The sequence below is a fragment of the Cibotium barometz genome, chromosome 16 (genome assembly GCF_041138505.1).
Source record: "Cibotium barometz isolate CiBa-2024 chromosome 16, ASM4113850v1, whole genome shotgun sequence".
Lineage (NCBI taxonomy): Eukaryota > Viridiplantae > Streptophyta > Polypodiopsida > Cyatheales > Cibotiaceae > Cibotium > Cibotium barometz.
Window position 1 is genome coordinate 53,627,270 of NC_141061.1, and position 19,347 is coordinate 53,646,616.

The 19,347-nt window shown below is 41.1% G+C and overlaps 1 protein-coding gene across 1 annotated transcript; it reads left to right on the plus strand.

Annotated features, from left to right (window-relative positions):
• The first annotated feature begins 16,192 nt into the window (after nucleotides 1-16,192).
• On the plus strand, nucleotides 16,193-18,165 carry LOC147630745 (hydroxycinnamoyltransferase-like). Its single transcript, XM_086810724.1, has 2 exons — nucleotides 16,193-16,842; nucleotides 17,065-18,165. The coding sequence occupies exons 1-2, from the start codon at nucleotides 16,414-16,416 to the stop codon at nucleotides 17,956-17,958; spliced, it is 1,323 nt and encodes a 440-aa protein (XP_086666850.1). The 5' UTR covers nucleotides 16,193-16,413; the 3' UTR covers nucleotides 17,959-18,165.
• Nucleotides 18,166-19,347: the final 1,182 nt, after the last annotated feature.

Below are 19,347 nucleotides of genomic sequence, written 5' to 3' on the forward strand. Positions count from 1 at the left end.
TGTATTTTAAAAAAAATTATAGATTTGAATAGGAAAGGATACATTATATTCACTAAAAAATTCATAGATAAGGGACTTTTTAAATAGGCCTTGAACGCACGTGATATAGAGGATTTACATATAGTGACCCCCCCAAGGCATGTTCACATCCAAAGTAAACATCTTGCCATTTCTGTTACCCTTTGCAACCAAGCGACACTTATTTTTGAAGTCTTCCACAAAACATCCTTGAAGATTAAACCTCACTTGCAGACCCTTCTCAACCATCTGCCTAATAGAAACAAGGTTCTTTGTAATATTCAGAACATGAAGTACATCAACGAATAAGTACTTCATTTTGCCATCCCTGCATAGACAATGGCACTTTACCAACATGCGCAATGGGATGCGCAGAATCATCACTTGTTTCTACATAACCTGGTTTTTCCATTTTTTGTATATCTGTAAACCACTCAACATGACTGGTCATGCTGAGTGGTTAGAGGCGCTAGAAACCACATGACTGGTCATGTGGTTAGAGACACCAGAAACCCTCGAGGGGGTCACTATATGTAAAATATCCCTATCGCGTGCGTTCAAGGCCTATATTTTAAATCCCTTATTTGTGAATTTTTTAATCTATATAATATCCCCTTTCCTTTATGAATCTATAATTTTTTTTGAAAAATTTTAAAATCATACCCTTATGTAAATATATTTTTGTAAGTTTCATAAATTAAAATTATGCTTCTGTTGAACGCACGTGATATTCACATTTTTTTTATGAGAGACCCTCCCGAGCAGAAACCACATACCATATATCTTGACATTATGACACATCCCCTGTTATGGAACTAAGCATGTGCTGCATCACAAATAGCTACTCACTTCTGTCATAACCTCCATGTTTACTAGATGATGCATAGTTGCCTTGCTACAACGTTCCACTTTTAATGTCATTCTGCTTTTTTTAGCAGTCCTTTGCCATGTGTCCTGGTTTTCCATAGTAATAGCACTGTATGTTATTTGCATTTTGATTTCTTTGCTAACCACCTCGGCCTCTTTGGCTCCCCATGCCTCTAGACTGGCCTCTTCCACCTGTGTATGATTGTTGTCGTGAATCATTGGTCTGTTGTCAAGAATTTTGATTTTCTTGTCGGCCACCACCTTGGACTTGACCATGGCCTCTACCTCTACCTCTACCTGAATTAGAGTAGAAGGCCTGTTCCGATGTGTTCTTGCTTTGTGAAGAAGAATCCTCACCTAAAGCCTTTTCTTCTATGATCAGTATAGATATAAAGTCCCGAAAGTTGGGAATATTCTCCCTAATTGCAATGGAGGTCTTGAATGGCTTGTACTCTTTGCCAAGCCCATTCAAATGATAGACACTCACCAAATCATCATCCTAGACTGATACATTGATAGACCCAAGGGATTCAACAATGCCCTTGATCTTGAAGACATATTCATTAATAGACATGCTTTTCTTTTCCACAGTAAGCAACTCTTGCTTTAATTGCAACTTCCTTGCCTTTGTGTTAGTTTGGAACATTTGAGCCAGATTCTGCCATCATGCAACTTCTGCTACTGGAGTGTTTGCATTCTATATGTGTCCTATCGTAGTGTCTGTGACACTAATTAAAAGCTAGTACATGACTTTTCTTGTACCCTGGTTCCAATCCTTGAATGCCTTTATATCTGCAGGAATGGCAATAGCTTGGACAACATTTAAAATTTGAAGAATAAAGAATCCACGTGAAGAATCCTTAGGCATGAAGCCTAAAAAGTCTATATTTTATAAGCTTGAGTACTGGAAGAAGTTGAAACTTGTACACTTGTTGGATCCTATGCATCTATTTAAAAACATTAGAGAGTCCTTGTGGGGACATTTGATAAGGATAAAGGACATGACTACATGTAGGGTCGACCTTCAAGAATACGACACCAAACAACGGTTATGGCCTAAATATCACAAGAAGGGTACTCAAGAAGATTACGAAAGGGCACCATGGGTCCTTACTAAATAAGAACACAAGTTAGTTCTACAACACATTGCACAAGTGCGAACTCCAACTGGAATATGGAGCTTCCTTCAAAAATCTTTTCATAATAGAAAACAATGATCTATTGGGTCTAAATACTACTGGCACAACTTCATTCAAATACTATATCTTTCAATACACATCATTCTTAATATTTCTAGATGTAATCATATGATTAATATCTACACATCATTCTTAATACTTATCTAAATGTAATTATATGATTAATATCTACTTTCTAGCATGTGCTACCATTGGTCATTCAAGACTGTTTGACACCTGCCATACGTGATATTATTTATATACTAGCATCCTTTCCTCAGTAAGGTTACCCAATTTCACTTTATTGTTATTCCTTTATTCTCAAGATGTTTTCGAAAAAAATTCTAAACGGGTTTGAATTGTTATGCCAGGTTTTTTGTTTCAAAAGAGATTAACTCCTCTGACATGTCGAGAATGAAAGCTGAAAGCATAATGCTTTTATGTTTGATGGAGAAAGAATTACCAAGAGGCTTCTTTGTCAATAGCCAAGTGCATTTACTTGTTCACATCGTGGATGAAATTTTCCTTGTTGTTGCAGGTGTCGTTAAGTAGCCGATGGATGTTCTTTTTTGAGTGCTTTATGCAAATTATTAAAGGATTTCTGCATCAGATAGCATGACCAGAAAGGTCCATGGCCGAGGGATGGTTGGTTCTTGAATCATTATATTATGTAATAGAGTATATGGCTAATATGGATCCAAATACTCCAAGGTTAAGGAAAGATAATGAAGATGATAAGAAGATAGGGGAGGTACTGTCACGCAATGGAAAGGAAATAAAGCATCACTGGAGCTTCGTGAACATATAAATACCTTTATATGTTATATAACAGAGAAAAGATGGAGAAATGGGTCAAAGTGTATGACATTAAGATGACAAAGTGCACAAGAAAAAGATCTCACCAAAAAGCTCAAGAAATGCCTTCTGCGATGGAATGGATTAAAGGGTTAAGCAGTACATTAATCGTTGCCCAGAAGATGAGAAGCCCACCCACCAGAGTCGATCAATTTCTCTCTTCTTAAAAGGACTCAAAAATTCAACACTACACACACATCTCTATGCAAAGAAGTATACAAATTTCAATGAGTGTTGCCGTGATGCTATGGATTTCACAGATAACTTCAAATTCCAAGATGGTACTGGCCCTAAGGTGAAACCTAGAGATCAGTGGGGTGATGACCAAAGTTTAGGGTCTAACGCGCTAGTAAATCCAGACCACATAGCTAACCTAGTACTAAGGAGATTGGGACAAACCTATCGCCCACCCATGCAGCCACAACAACAGTAGCAGCAGCACAGCGAATGAGGAGTGTACTACCTACAGGTCCTCATCTTTGTGGAGCATGTGGCGGTAACCATAAAATCGAAGAATGTAATACCTTTTCTCCTCTAGTCACAAACCAACCCACAAAGAAGTGGTGCCAGGCCTGTGCTTGGAACTTTACCCACACCACACAGGAATGTACTCGCATTGCAAGAATGAGACAAGAGCGTGAGCAGCAAAGGGGTGGAGTGGCTCCGCAAATGCATCAACAGTATACTAATTTTGAACGTAAGCCACCGATGGCACAAGAGCAAGCACGACCTGTACTTGGAGCTCAACCTCCTGCTCCGGGGACTGCTTCTGTGAGGGTTGTTCACTCTACGACAATTCAAATATGTGTAGAGACTCGGTAAACCCAGGCTATGTGGAGGAGGAATATGCATCATATTCATCCAAGGAAAATCTCTTTGAAAGTCCCGCATATCCAAGCCAAGCACTGGAACCTCAGCCAGGGGAACAAAATTCTTTGATGTTGCTAGGTGGCTACCAACCTAGGACTCCAGGCCCCTCAGGTCAATGGCAACAAAGGAAAGTAGAAGCCAAATTAATGGGCCCCTGTTATGAGTGCGGAGAAGCCCATTGGGCTTGTGATTTTCCACATCGCCCAAGGCAAGCAGCTCGATCCAATACAACAGTACCACAGTTTCCACCAATTGAAAGATAGTGTCTAGGGTGTTGTGTAGAACACTTCCCAAAGGATTGTTTACTGAAACCACATGAGGAAGGCACCTCTCAACCAAAGGTCTCACTCAACTTTGTAGAAGCAGTTCCATCGCCACCTTCATCAGAGAATGAGGATGTCGTGCCACTTAGAGTCATGACTAGATCACAGACACGAAATGCCGAAATGCAGACTGATGAGACACCTCGAACTAGGGATGCAAAGGCAAATCTAGTGGACAAGACCCTACGTTCCAATAGAAAAAGGACCACTAGGAGGAAAAAGAACCGCAATAAGCAAACTAAGAGTGCATCCAGTAGTTCTCAAAGAAGTCTCTAAACAAAACATGAGGGATCAAGATTTTACATCCCAAGAAGTGCATGAGGAGCATCAACCTCAACCTGGGCCTAGTGCTAAACAAGATGTGGCTAGTACAACCGAGGATAGTTCTGGGGGTTCTGTTTTTGTGGATAAGGTGAACGAGACTCTAGATGCCATCATTGATGCTCATAGAAGTCGCATTGCAGCTTTATCTGAGCTACCCAAGAAGCTTCAAGAATACCCAAACCCTCGTGAGGAGAAGATCAATCTAGCTGTACATCAGCAACTCATTAGGGAAGCTCAATCAATACTTGAGGGACCACCTCCCTCGGGGCCCAACCTCTCTTAAGCCAACATTAGAAACCATACCAAAAGTGTCATCAAGTTGGGAAATGAAAAGTGAGCTGATCTCACAAGCTCATAGCGAGAAGTCTGCACCAATTGCCACCCCATTGAAAGAAGGTATTCTGCCACCACCTAGCCTTACCTTCCCATGCAATGATGAAGTTCTTGATGCTAACGAGAGGACATGGCAAATGAGATGTGGGCAGCAGTTCATGAGAAAGTTAATGAGAATATGTCCTCTATCATTTCACCTCCATTCTCTAAGGTGGATTTTACCAGGGGCACAGAAAACAACTTTAGACGCCCAAGCATCCAGGAGCAAGTTCAAACAATTGTTTCTCCTAGAAGTAAGCATATAAAGAAAACCTTACCATCATATTTGGGGGAATATGAGAACTATTCACAAACCTTGAGGATACCCTCCATGCATAGAAGGTTGATAAAGGAGATAGATATGGGTATCGTGCAAGCTATTTTGTCAGCACCAGTGGCTTGTACCATACCTTTGCTTGATTTGATAAAGCTTCGTCCAGAGTTGTGGAATGATATTGCCACATGTTTGTCAGAGCAGGTATTGCTACAAAAGGGTCACCATCATTGTACTATACACCCTGAGACAAAGCATGTTATGCCAGTTCCTATCAACAAAGCAGGAAAATTTTGTGAGGACGATCAGGGAAATGCTACCCTCCCATTAGAAGTGCGAAAAGTAGCTTCAACTGCAATACTTGATAGTGGTGCAGGAGTGGGCATTGTGACAAGGTCCATTTAGAAAAAGTGGGGCAAACTAGCTATTAGGAGTACCAGGATGCGCTTGCGGCTAGCAAATGGAAGCTTAGAACATCCCATTGGGCTGCTAGAGAACATATTGGTCACCACATGTGGGATTGAATATGAGCACACATTTGCAGTAGTGGATTTTGGAAAGCATCCAAACTATGAAGTGATATTGGGTAGACCATTGATGCGACAATTTCAAATGATTCAAGATTGGGGATACAATTATTTGTACCTCCGACATGATTCTGTCATCACAAGGGTCAACCTAAAGAATCACTCATATCGTGATGTAACAAGGTCTCCAATAGATGAGTTTGATTCTGCTTCATCTGAAGGCTCAAGAGTTACATTGTCAGATGGGCGAGAAGATCTATGGATGTGTGGAGCCTCAGGTAAGGATTTCAACATTGAGAGACTTAAGGGTAGTCGAAGTGTATCAGATGAGGCATAGATTCTACAACCCTTCCCTGAGCACTTAATTGATCCCCTAGAATGGAGTCATGTCCTTGCAACATTATCGACATGTGCTTTACCTAAACCAATTCAATTTTGTGACTCAAGTGCAAAGATAATGATTGAACAAAAAACTCTAATGCAAGATTGCAAAAGAGAGCTCAAAATCGCATGGTCTTCAGTTAGTGATGATGACTCAAGTGAACAAGAACAAGGTCTCAATGTTCTCCCCAACTTCACACAGTACACTCTTCAAGATCGGAAGATTGTTCTTCAACAGCCCATGCGACAAAAGCCAAGCATGCTAGGGGTTTCATATGATGGTCCAGAAGATGCAAAAAAAATTGATATCGCTAAGCCAGGAGAAGAGCCTCGCTATGTGTGGATTGCACAGACTTGTCCTTAGATGAGGAGAAGTTATTAATTCAAACAATAAAGGAGTATCGCGATGTTTTTGCTTGGAGTTATAAAGACCTCAAAGGAGTTGATCCAAGCATATGTCAGCATACAATTCCATTACGAGAGGATGCAAAGCCTTCCAAGCAACGTCCTTATACTTACAATGAGAATTTTGCACGAAAGATAAAAGAAGAAATAGACAAGCTCTTAGAGGCAGAATTTATCTATGAGATTGAACACACTGAATGGGTCTCCCCTATTGTAGTGGTGCCCAAGAAAAATGGAAAACTTCGAGTATATGTAAACCTCAAGAAGGTAAATGTAGCTACTGTACGTGATCATTACCCACTTCCAATCACGGATCATGTTTTGGAACGAGTTGCAGGGAAAAAGGCATATAGTTTCTTGGATGGATTCTCCGGTTACAATCAAGTGTCAATTGATCCAAAGGATCAACACAAGACAGCTTTTGCTACTGAAGATGGCATCTTTGCCTATCGTGTTATGCCATTTGGTCTAACAAATGCACCAGCAACCTTTCAGCGGTTAATGAGTCATGTATTCAAGGAGTACCTTAGGCAATTTCTTGAGATCTTCATGGATGATTTATGTGTTCACTCACAAGAGCATGATGATCATATAGAACACCTTAGACTTGTGTTTCAAAAGTGTCAAGTTTATCATATATGCTTGAATCCTGACAAGTGCAAATTCATGGTAAGACAAGGGAAAATTTTGGGCCATATTGTTTCTCGCAATGGGATTTCAACAGATATGGATAAAATTGATGTCATTATCTCATTACCTCGGCCTATCAACCCTAAAGGGGTACAAATATTCATGGGACATTGTGGCTATTATCGTCGATTCATCTACATGTACGCTCTCCTAGCCAGACCATTATATGCTCTTCTTGTAAAGTTTAATTAGACTGCCGAGTGTGAGGAATCCTTTGAAAAGTTGAAGCAAGCATTAGTGACTGCACCCATCTTACGGGCACCAGATTGGAACCAAATCTTTCATGTCCATATTGATTCTTCAAACTTTGCAATTGGATGTATTTTGGCTCAATCGGAAGAACATAATAAGGATTTCCCAATCTCATATGCTAGTCAACAGTTGAACAATGCTAAGAAGAATTATACCACAACAGAAAGAGAAGGTTTGTCCATGATATATGCAGTGAAAAAGTTTCGCCATTACCTTTTGGCAAACAAATTTATATTTTTTGTGGACCATCAAGCACTGCTATATTTGCTGAATAAGCCTTGTGCAACTGGAAGGATTGTGAGGTGGTTTGTCTCGAGCTCACCTCCACACACTACACTCCAAGTAAGCTCCTAAACCTATGGAGCTTCTCTGTGCCTGTAGAGCGGTTCTCTCTACCGTGCAATATAGTGCTCATAGAGTACTACCGATCAACAAATGTGTTAAGAAACACAATGTCAATCCGAGGACTCGACTCGATTAGTGCATGAAGGCTTATCCCATGAGGGAGAGTTCACATACACAAACCACCACTTGTTGACGATTCAACCATTTAACACCTCAATCAATCTCTCAATCCCTTAAATCCACTACACTAATCAAGACAACAAGCAATGTATAGCAATCTCTTAATCCCATTTAAACATTGATTAAATCTTAGCTTTCCCTAATGCCTGCAAATCCATAAGCGTGCATCTACTAACCCACAAGCTTAAGCAAGCAGAGAATGTAACATTCACAAACCCACAAGCTCATAGAGAGAGTCTTTCCATGAATAACTCATTGCCAAAGAAGTGGGCAAGAGCTTGCATCAATGGAGACTACACACACACTACAAGCATGCAGCATACACAAGAGAAACAAAGAAGCATTCAACTAATCATAGATTAATCTACTTCAATGATGCTAAAATAGATTAAGAGAATGAAGTGGAGCTATACTCATTGGAGCTTCATGCTCATTAGAGTACAATAGAGAGAGAGTTAGAGAGCTGCCATAGCTTGAGAGCTCAAGAGCTTCACTCATAACTTATGGGAATGGCAAAAAACGTCCACTTTCTTTAGCTAACATCTCTTTTGTAGAGATGCCACTAACCCTAACCCTAGGTCTCTTTCACACATGGGCAGACAACCCCATAAGTGAGCCTTTCTTAATACACTTAGAACTCTCATTTAGAACCTACATTGGCCTAAAACGATTTACATTGCACTTCGACACAAAAATATGGAAAAATTATGTGCGTCTTTATGTTCCCATGGCTACAATCCCACTCTCTCACATTAATTGCTTTCGGCCTCCTTCCATAATCTGTGTTCCCGTGAGTGTTCCCATGGAACATTCCCCCCTTCCTAAATCGCGCACGTCCTCGGGCGCGGTAGAAGCAAAAGCTACAAAAAACAATGGAAGACAAGTAAAGCCTTTTATTGAAAAAAAAAACCAGCAATGACAATCTCACACGTGAGCATACAAGTGAAAGGCCGATTAGAGTTTTAAAGAGTGCTAAAAGAGGTGAGTAAAGACTAGTCAAAGTGAGACTAAGTGGTAGATAATGCTATGCAAAGGCAAGTGTGCTTGTACACCACAGGTTATGACCGCAGTCTCAATGTCCTACAAGTGTTTAAGTTATTCCTAAGTGGCAACCTGACTCCTAAATATGAGCAATGGTGATTGGACCTTTTTTTTTTATGCTGTTGTGTGTGTGTAAAAGATGATAAAGAGGAAGGTTCCATCCCAATGAGACCCAAGCAATGGCCAAGAGACCTCCGCCAAGAGAATCTAAAGGCCGCTAAGTATCTCAAGGGCGACAGACCCTTTTCTTTCTTTTTGACATAAGGAGTACCCCATGAAGATGAGGGCATCAGGCTCGAGGGCCCATAATGTACCCCAGAGTCCTACCAGCATCTATCAAGGTGATAGAGTCCTTGAAGGTCTTTCTTAACCTTTTAGACGTCAGTGTTCACCCCATGGAAACCAAGGCATCGGCCCCAAGGTGCTAAGAAAACCCAAGGTCCTACCAAGCATTCCACATGGCTGTAGACACGTCATGTCTAGATTCACTTGTATATATTTTTTAGGGCATGATTTTTGTAAATATTTTATTAATCCTAGCACCTAGTCCATACCTAAGAGGTAGCTACCACTAGGGATAACTAATATACTTCGAGAGAATAAGAACTTGGCATACTCCATTGGTATATATCCTACACCGTCTTCAAATAGAAATACCTTCTACCAAGTCCTCTAAGAATCTAGAAATCACTCTCACCACATTTTAACAACTAATTTAAAACTTAAACCAGTCAACTGTGTGTGAACATGCAAACAATATATGCAAAAGTGAAAAGCACATAAAGAACAAAAGATTATGATTTGAATACACCTGTTGTAGTTCTCGTTGATGTTGTGCAGATTGCTTCTCTTTGCTCTTTGTAGGCATTGCATGTCTCCCCCCTTCCTAATTTGTGTGCACGATAGGTGGACTATTGGGGCGTGTTTGTATGCTCTTGTTTAGCTGAGATCTTTGCAAAATGTTTATTAACAAACAAGAAAAGAAAAGAAAAGAATAAAATTTATTATTGGTGCCAACCAACGAATATAGCCGAGGGGAAAAACCCAGTGGGAGAAAAGTGTCCTGGCTTGTTGAACTTATTGTGGAGTTGATGAGCTTACCCTTGCACTGGTGGTGGATTCGTGTCCACTTCTGCTGGAAAGATGGTATCAATCACTTCAGGATGCAAGGACAACCCTGTGCAAAAGCCAACCTCTAGAGAAGGTGGTAGAGGAAGGAGTGCTTCCTCACTAAAATATGGCATTGGTTCTATGGGAAGGTTAAGGAGACAATTTCGATTTTGGAAATTCTCAATATAGGTACTCATAGTGATGCAAAATTGACATGTCGAGGCTGGGGAAAGGAGGGCTTGCAAGATAGGTGGTTGCAAGTCATTTATGCATGTATCCCTCCATTGTTGTGCTTGAACCTCCTCAGGTAATCTACGTTGATTTGGTCCTCGGTCTGGTACTCTCACATCAAGAAGGTTATGGCATTGGGGTGTTATTCCCACAATTTGTTTCATTAAGCCCGTGCCATATCGTTGAAAGTAAGAGCAGCATAGCCAACAAATGTGTGAAGCTCCTCCTAATACGAGTCGTGCACACTCTTGACAATGTGGAAATGGGTGATGCTATTGATAGAATAAAGTGACAAAGTGATGCCCATAGCAATTTTCACCTAAGGGAGCATAAAAGTACCTAGAATGAGTTTAAAAAGGAGGAGCACTATAACCCCCATGATGTTCAGGTTGAGTACTATCAGGGTCAATGCATGGTGGACATGTATCTCGCCAAGTATCCATCAGGAGCAGAAGCCTTGCGACGCTCCTCTCTCCTTAAAAACAAACACCGCATTTGTTTGGGATAGAGAACGGAGTTTTGATGCTCTCCTCGTCGATACAAAATACAATCATTGATGCATACATGGATCGTTTCGTGGTCAATTTCAAGACTTGTCATCATCTTTCATGCCTCGTTCCTTGTTTTTGGGATGGTGTTATCAGATAGTAGAATCTTACTAGAAAGTAATCTGACAACAACAATAGTTTATTAGGAAAATAAACATACCCTATCACTATGAATGCATGCATAGAGTACGCTTTATGCATACATAGAGTATACATGCTCTAATGCCATGGAGGGTCTTTGGCGAGAGATGCAACTCAGGACACTTTGGGATCTGCAGAAAAGGTATGTAATATTTACTCTCTAGCTATGTACTAGTGTCTATCTTAAATCTTAGGTCTATGTATACATGTTTTTGTACTCCGAACATATGTCTATAGCATGTAGCATGAGCTAGGCTACAAGCTGAGCATACATCACGTCTCAGGATGGGCAAAAAGGGCTTTATTGCCACTTTTGTACATAATTATTAGAATGTTTACATTTGGTCTTGTACAGTGTAGGTTTGTATCATATGTTCTTTATATCAACTGATAAATCATGTGTTTTTTAAATAATAGGTGAAGGACTATGGTTATGAGCCCACTCCTTAAGGAGATAGAGACCACCATCTATCAGGGTTATAGGCATTTGAAGCCCCAACTACCTCCACCAGCTACTTTTGTAAGTAATCTTGATTAAATGTCATTCGACTTCTAATTAAAGTATTCAAATATTATCTAATTAAGTTTTCTAAACTGTAGGAGTTCCACGGCGATGAGGACATGAATTGTCAACATAGTGCCATTGGGTGCAAATCTACATCAATGGAGAAGCCTACATTAGGGAATGATGATCATAAGGATGACAAGGGTACATATCATGGAGAGTAGAAGGCCCTCATCCTCCTTGATGTAGATCCGTAGCTTGTTTTGATGCCCATTTTGTATTTGGAGGCGTTGTACATAGTTATACATATACTATTACCCATAACATTAGTATAGGATTAGGTAGACTATGCCGGGCTCACATTCTACCATTTGTAGTCTGGCATGTTTTACCATTTTTGTAGACATGTGATCACTTTATATACTTTGCACTCTTGTACGCTTACATATATTTACATGAGCTTTTATTTATATAATTTGTGTACTCTTGTACGCTTACTCTTGTAGACATGTGATCACTTTATATACTTTGTACTCTTGTATGCTTACATATATTTACATGAGCTTTTATTTTTGTTCAACTTTGTGCACAAATGTAAATTGTTGAAGTATAATTATGTGTTACCAATGTTACAATCCACCATCTTGAACTGATATTTACTCACTTATGTTCATGAATACAAATAGCATGTAGAGACTGGTTGATACAAAAACATGATGTGATATACATGTACATGATGCCTAATCCTCGTATGAGAGGACCTAATAAGCTCTAGGATGACGTGCCCGTTGCCTCCTCCTCGTCTCTTATACAGCCTGCTCTGCAATGGTCCTTTGGGTAAGACACTCCTCTGCCATGGCTGAGGACTCACGTGTAGTAGCAGCAGCATCACTAAGCTCCTCATCAATCACCTGGCCTCTATGCTCATGTCTCATCTCCCATAAGCGGAGGTCAGCATACACGTGAGTAGCAAAACGACCACGTGTAGATTGCTCCACCGACCTAATACGTGCATCGAGAGGTCGGTCCACCAGGGATTTAATATTCACGTGATCACAAGATTTTTTGCGACAATAACAAATGTTTTCATGTTACCATCTTCACATAATAGCAGGTCAGTGGCCACCTAAGAAGATTTTTTATGCCCGACAAAGATAATTTTTTTAGGCCCTTGTGAAAGCTTTGTGAATATAACATGTGATCACAAGGTTTTTTGTGTTATTAACATGTGTTATTAACATGTTCACATGTTCTCGTTTACGTCAGTGAAATCCTTGCGGTCCACCAAACTCCCTGCTCCAATTGGGGTGTGTAGAGCAACATCCGAGCCTGTAAGATGAACTCATCGATTAGGGGCCATCGTACTCTCTATGCCTCCTCCTCCTCTGGTGATAAATCCCTCTCTACAAGAATCTCAAAATCCTGAGGCATATCCTCAACAACATATCCATCATCTACCATGATGTCTAGGATAGCCTGCCAATGATCAGTGCTACCGATCGGCCTCCGTGAGACAAGATCCACTATTACTACTGACCGTGGGTACAAGTCGTCTATACCCCAAAGGTGATATAGGCCAAATTTAACATGGCACCGACAAGTTGGACACCTACCAGTCAAATCGGCGGCGGCCAATGAGCAGAAAAGGCAGTAAAGAAACTCATGGTGGCACCCTAATGTGTACCACCCCCAAGTGTCAAACTCGTCGAGGAAAATGCCACAAACTACAGTGCCAGTGTCCGCACATGGTCTCGCAACCAAAGAGTCTGGCGAAGGGGATAGATATAGCAATGCTTAACATCACATGGTGGCAAGCTGCATCTCTACCAAGTCTTGTCCACTCCTCATGTAGTGCTCTACGCGATAGTATGCGATCCGTCTCTTGACGTCCACCTCACAAACTAAATATCTCTAGCGCTCAATCTCCTGGTGTGACTCTTATAACTCCAGAGTGAGCTGTGACACTTGTTGAGATGAAGCTCAGCTAGCTCGGTATCCTGAAAAGTGAAAGTGATCAATATTAACACAAATACAAGAAAGCATAGTTGAGTAATGGAAAAATAATTTAAACAATGTTCTCACATGGCTAGGGGGTGCTGGTAAAGGTGATGCTATCCTAACTCTCTCCTCGACCTAGCCTGAAGTAGAAGCCTGGGTATGAAACTGTGCTAGGCCCTGCACAAACAAGATAAAATATAGGTGGATAGCTTATCAACATAGAAATACACATCATAAATGAATTTCTCTAGAAGAGAAAATTTGGGAGAATAAAGTGCTAGTGGTCGTCTCCGATAAGAGAGCCACAACGTGTCGAATAGACTCTGTAGCATGATGAAACTAGTGACCAATTTGCACACCTAGCTCATGCACTATGGCAAATGGTAGCATCTCCAATCCATCAGGTGTCCGAAGTGCAGGTGGGAGATGTCTAGCTTGGTCACCAAGCCTCCTATCCTGGTCCTAAAGTCAGTCCACACCATGGCTAGCATCGGGTCGACGATCATGATAATCTACCTCGAGCCCCAACATGAACCTTGCGTATAACTGCCATGCAAAATAGATTGTAATCTCATGATGATGGGGCAAGGCACCATAATACGCCACATATCGCGGTAGAATCTGTGTTGCCATAGCTACATGGGTGCACCAAGCCATCTTAAGCGGCCCTACAGTCGTCCATCCTCATGAATGAATAGCTGTGATGTCCTCTCTCTGATAGAGGGTAGTCGGGATACCTCGCGATAAGATAATGCATGAAGGCTTCATACATGAAGCCATAGTTCATGTTGCATAGGGCTTCATGTATTCAGACCTTATGCATAGAGGCTTCATACATCTGTGATGGTCAATTGAGAAAAGGAGATGCATGTGTTCTATCATAGAAAAATGTATACGCATCAAATATACATGTGCTTTATTATAGGATAACTATAAAGGCATCACAAGTATATATCATAATGCATGGGACATGTGTATATCTCAAACAACCAAAACCTCTAAAACTAATGTAGCTTTGTGTAATAACTTGCTAAATGGGTTTGGATGGGTTTTGAGATATGGTTTTACATCCATAACTACCAAAATCTGAGGAGCTTCTATGTTTTGATCATTTAATCAAACTACTTAATGGTTTCGTTAATTACTAGTGCAGACCCTATTTTGATCATAAGATTAATTATTGATTTTTGTTAATTACTGGTGCAGACCCTCGTTTCGAATGCAGACCCTCGTTAATTACTGGTGCACACCCTCGTTTCGAATGCAGAGCTTTCGTTAATTATAGTTTTCTCGTGCATAAACAAATACAAAATTGCCCATAGATGAATGCACACTAGTTTTCTTAATTATGCTTTGCAATAATCAGTTTACATTAAATGAATTGCTCAAAGATTTAAAAAACAAATACTCAATAAACTAGCATGCCTACCTGGGCAAAACTTTGGGTCTGACGACAGAGATGTGGGGCAGCTCGGGTGAGATCGACAGCAGCAGCAACTCGGGCGAGATCGAGCGACAGTGGACAGACGATGGCAAGTGCTCTAGGGACGGCAACAAGTGCTCGTGAAAGCTCCAAAAAAACAAAGAAAAGGACAATAGATAATGAAAAGCAAGGAAAGTTTGGGGATTTTTAGGGTACACATATGCGGCGAGATACGTGGCACCGACCATTCGCCTTCTTATATCTCGCCCGAGATATCATAAATATGCAAATTAATAACTCGCTTTACTGATCTCCCCCGAGATAAGATAAGTATATAATTTATTCGATTTACGTATCTCGTCGGAGATACGATAAATATATAATTTTTTCGATTTATGTCTCTCGCTCGAGATATGATAAATATATAATTTATTCGATTTACGTATCTCGCTCGAGAAATGATAAATATATAATTTATTCGATTTACGTATGTCGTCCGAGATACGATAAATATATAATTTATTCGATTTACGTATCTTGCCCGAGAAACGATAAATGTATAATTATTTGGCGTGAGAAACCTTTTATTAATTTTCATATCTCACTCAAGATATAAATATACATATTCATATCTTGCCCGAGATATAAATATACATGCTATGTTGGCAAGCCACCGTGACTGTGCAATCTAGTCAGCATCTCTAGCTATCTCGAGACTGAGATACGTTGGGATGATGACTAGATTGCCCGGTCATGTTGCCATGTATCTTGCCCGAGATAATGCGTGGCTACCTTTACCGAACAACCTACATGGGCGACACATATCTCGACCAAGATACGTGGCCGAGACAACTGATTGGTCATTCCGAACTCGCCCGAGATACCCCGAACACGGATTCGAGAGACTCAAAAATGTCCCACTTCTTGCCAAACTGCCACGAAGTAGCCATCTTATCATGCTACCGCCCAATTATAGAACAAAAACCTTCGATTTTTTTTATAACTAATTTCACAATTTTTAGATAAAGGTTTTCCACTTTTTGGGAAAATATATATTTCTAGAATGCTAAGGGATTCCCATGAAGTCCAGGATGTGCTTCAAATTAAGGGCTAGTGTGCAATGCGCATTTCACATGGACTTCACAAGTTCACATTGATGGTGGTTATTTGGCGTGTTCAAAGGGCACTTCACATTTAGTGCAACCGTGCTTTGCATGTTCAAAGTTCTTTACGTGACGTGACGAGTATGTTTTGCATGTTCAAAGTTCTTTATGAGGATCGATAGAAGGATAGAATCCAAAATATTACGTGAAAGTTGATGAAATGATAAGGAGCATTTTTTGCGTGTAGACAACGATCCATTATGAGAGCAAGCAACATCGAGAGTAGCTACCAGCTACCTTGATCCTATATAATTCCATTTGCTGAACGTCTCCATAGCGTCCTCACACAGCGCTCGAATTGGAAGAGCAAGTCTTTTTCAGACTGTGCCCTTATTCTGAACGAAAAATCCCTTTAAAAGGATACTGCCGAGTAGGCCTGCTCTCACACAGCCATGGTGGTTGTCCGGACTCTCACTTCGACGCTAGTGAAGCCTAGCATTTCCCCTCCCTTAATCCCTGATTATTGTCGTGTAATCCGGAGCTCCAATCTTGACCTCGTCATCCTCAACACCTACATCAAGACAGTTTACTTCTACAGCCCAAACGAGAGGAGCTCCGACTTCTTCTCTACCGATGTTCTCACTCAATCTCTTAGCCAAGCCCTCTCACACTATTACCCCATGGCCGGAAGGCTTATCCGAAAAGGGGAAAGGAGCATCGAGATTGCTTGTAACGGAGCTGGTGCTCTCTTTGTCAGAGCAAGCGCAAACTGTACTGTGGAGGAACTGAACGGTTTTGAGCCAAAGCAAGAGTTTTTGCACCTCGTGCCAAGCTTGGAGTCCTTCCACGAAGAGAGCTCACGGCCTTTGTTCATTGTCCAAGTAAGCGGCCTGATTATCGCCAGAAATATTAACGGCTAATTAGCCGCTGGTGCCTTAATTGTGGAATTGCCCTCCGTTTAATTAGTATGCTAAGCTGTCGTCCTGTGTATACAATCGCCTAATTAGCTCAACACGTTTCTATAATTATGTATTGCTTTGGTAACTACTTGTTAATACGAAGCCGAATTGTTTCTCTTTCTTCTGTTATAAATGATGATGCAGGTTACCACGTTTAAGTGTGGGGGGGTGTCTCTTGGAATAGGAGTTGAGCACCATGTAGCAGATGGGATGTCCGCAATAGCCTTTCTTAACTCCTGGTCGGCTCTCGCAAGGGGAAAGCCAATTATAGAATCCAAGCCTTGCTTCGATAGGGTATGGCTAAAGGCAAGGTCTCCTCCGACACCACTCTATGCACATGATGAGTATCTCTCTCTACCCCAACCCAAACACACGAATGGGCTAAGTACTGCCACTTCTCCTACTGTGATGATGTTTGAGATATCGAAGGAGTTTGTGCACGAGATGAAGCAACGCTCTACAGATGCTGATATTAAACCCTTCTCTACATACGAGCTCCTAGCAGCCCATGTGTGGAGATGTGCATGCAAGGCTCGCCAGCTTTCGAGTGATGAAGAAAGTAAGCTAATTACCCTTCTGGATGGACGGTCGAGGCTTCGCCACCCGCCGCTGCCGGACAACTACTTCGGCAACGTGGTCTTCACGTGCTGTCCGACAGAGACTGCCGGAGAAGTGGCGAGCAGCTTGGTAAACACTGCCAGGAAGATCCGGCAGGGTCTTCGTGGGATGGACGACGCCTACTGCCGGTCGGCCATCGACTTTCTGGAGCTACAGCCGGACTTGTCAAAGTTTGTGAAGGGTCCCCACACCTTCGCCTCACCAAACTTAGGCTTGATCAGCTGGACCAAATTGCCCATGTACGAATGTGACTTTGGCTGGGGCAAGCCCATCCACGTCGGGCCGGCGTTCATGCCATGGGAAGGGCATGCCTACCTTCTCTCCTCCCCAGCAGGCGATGGTTCTTTCCGCCTCTTTATCTCACTGAAAAGCCAGCACATGCAGAAGTTCAGCGACCTTATCCTCCAGCTGAAGATGTAAAGCCAGTCCCCGATTGTCAAGATAACATGGTGGCTAGGATATATATTATATGTATGTATGGTGGCTAGGATATATATTATATGTATGTATGTGTGTGTGTGTGTGTGTGTGTGTGTGTGTTTTTAAGGGGGAGAGATCTTTCTCTTTCTGTAATCTCGTTTCTCATGAGAATAATCAGAGTAAATGCTTGATCCACCAATTAAATGATCTCTCAATGAGTTCCTGATGGTCTTTCGCCGCGGACACTGAAAGGAGGGGGGCAAGCCACCACCCCAACTTTCCTCTTTCTTTCAGCATACGAGTGGCCCAGGAGAGTTCACTTAACAACATGTAAGTGTACTACATGTGATTATTAGGAGACTTCTATTGCCCACGATTTTGAGAAAAGTTTACAAAAATCTACTAGCATAAAGGGGTTGTAAATGGCGTTTTAGAAAAAAAAAAACCAGTAAGTTTATAAAAAAGGGATTCATTTTATTTAATTTAAGTCAAAATTCATAGAAAATCATATTTTTTAGTACCCTTTCAACACACGAGGTATGTCTATAGTCTTCCTAAAAGCATACTTCTCGAGTCTCTCTCTCTCTAGCTCTCTAACTATAACTCTCTCTCTCTAACTCTCTCTCTACCTCACTCTCTCTGTCTCCCTCTCTCTTTCCCTCGAGATCTCTCTAGCTCTCTTTAACTCTCTCTCTCTCTCTCTCTCTCAATCTTGAGAGGTGCACTACAAAGAAACCCTTTGTATCACGTGAGTTCAACTTTTCTTTACCTTTGTCTAACTCTCTCGCCCTCTCTTGCCCTTTCTCACTCATTCTCTCTCTCTCTCTCTCTCTCTCTCTCTCTCTAACTCACATTATTTACCTTTGTCTAACTCTCTCTTTTGAACTCTTTGTAGCTCTCTCTCTCTATCTCACTCTCACTCACTCTCTATCTCTCTTTAATTGTCTTAGGTTGTCTTACTCCCTCTACCAATCTCTATTTCTCTCAAACTAAGCAACTCTCTCTCTCTCTCTCTCTCTCTCTCTCTCTCTCTCTCTTTAATACTCACTCTTTAGCTCTAATTTTCTCTCGCTCATTCTCTCTTTCTAACTCTCTCCCTCTCCTTAACTCTCACACTACAAGAGAAGGCATCATGAGTGGCGTTTTGTCCTTATAAGCACTGTTATTAGCAGGCACTGATGAGTGGCGCCAGATAAACGCCACTATTAGCACCATTTTTAGTGTTGCTCACAGCGATGCGCTGGTATAAACACTACTCACAACGCTAGAAAAAAAAAGAATGGTAGATTGGAATGGAAATAAAAACTTAAAATAAATTAAAATCCAAAAAAACTTGAAAAACATCCTTTTTTTAAATTAAAACAAAAAAATCACCAAATCGTTATAAAC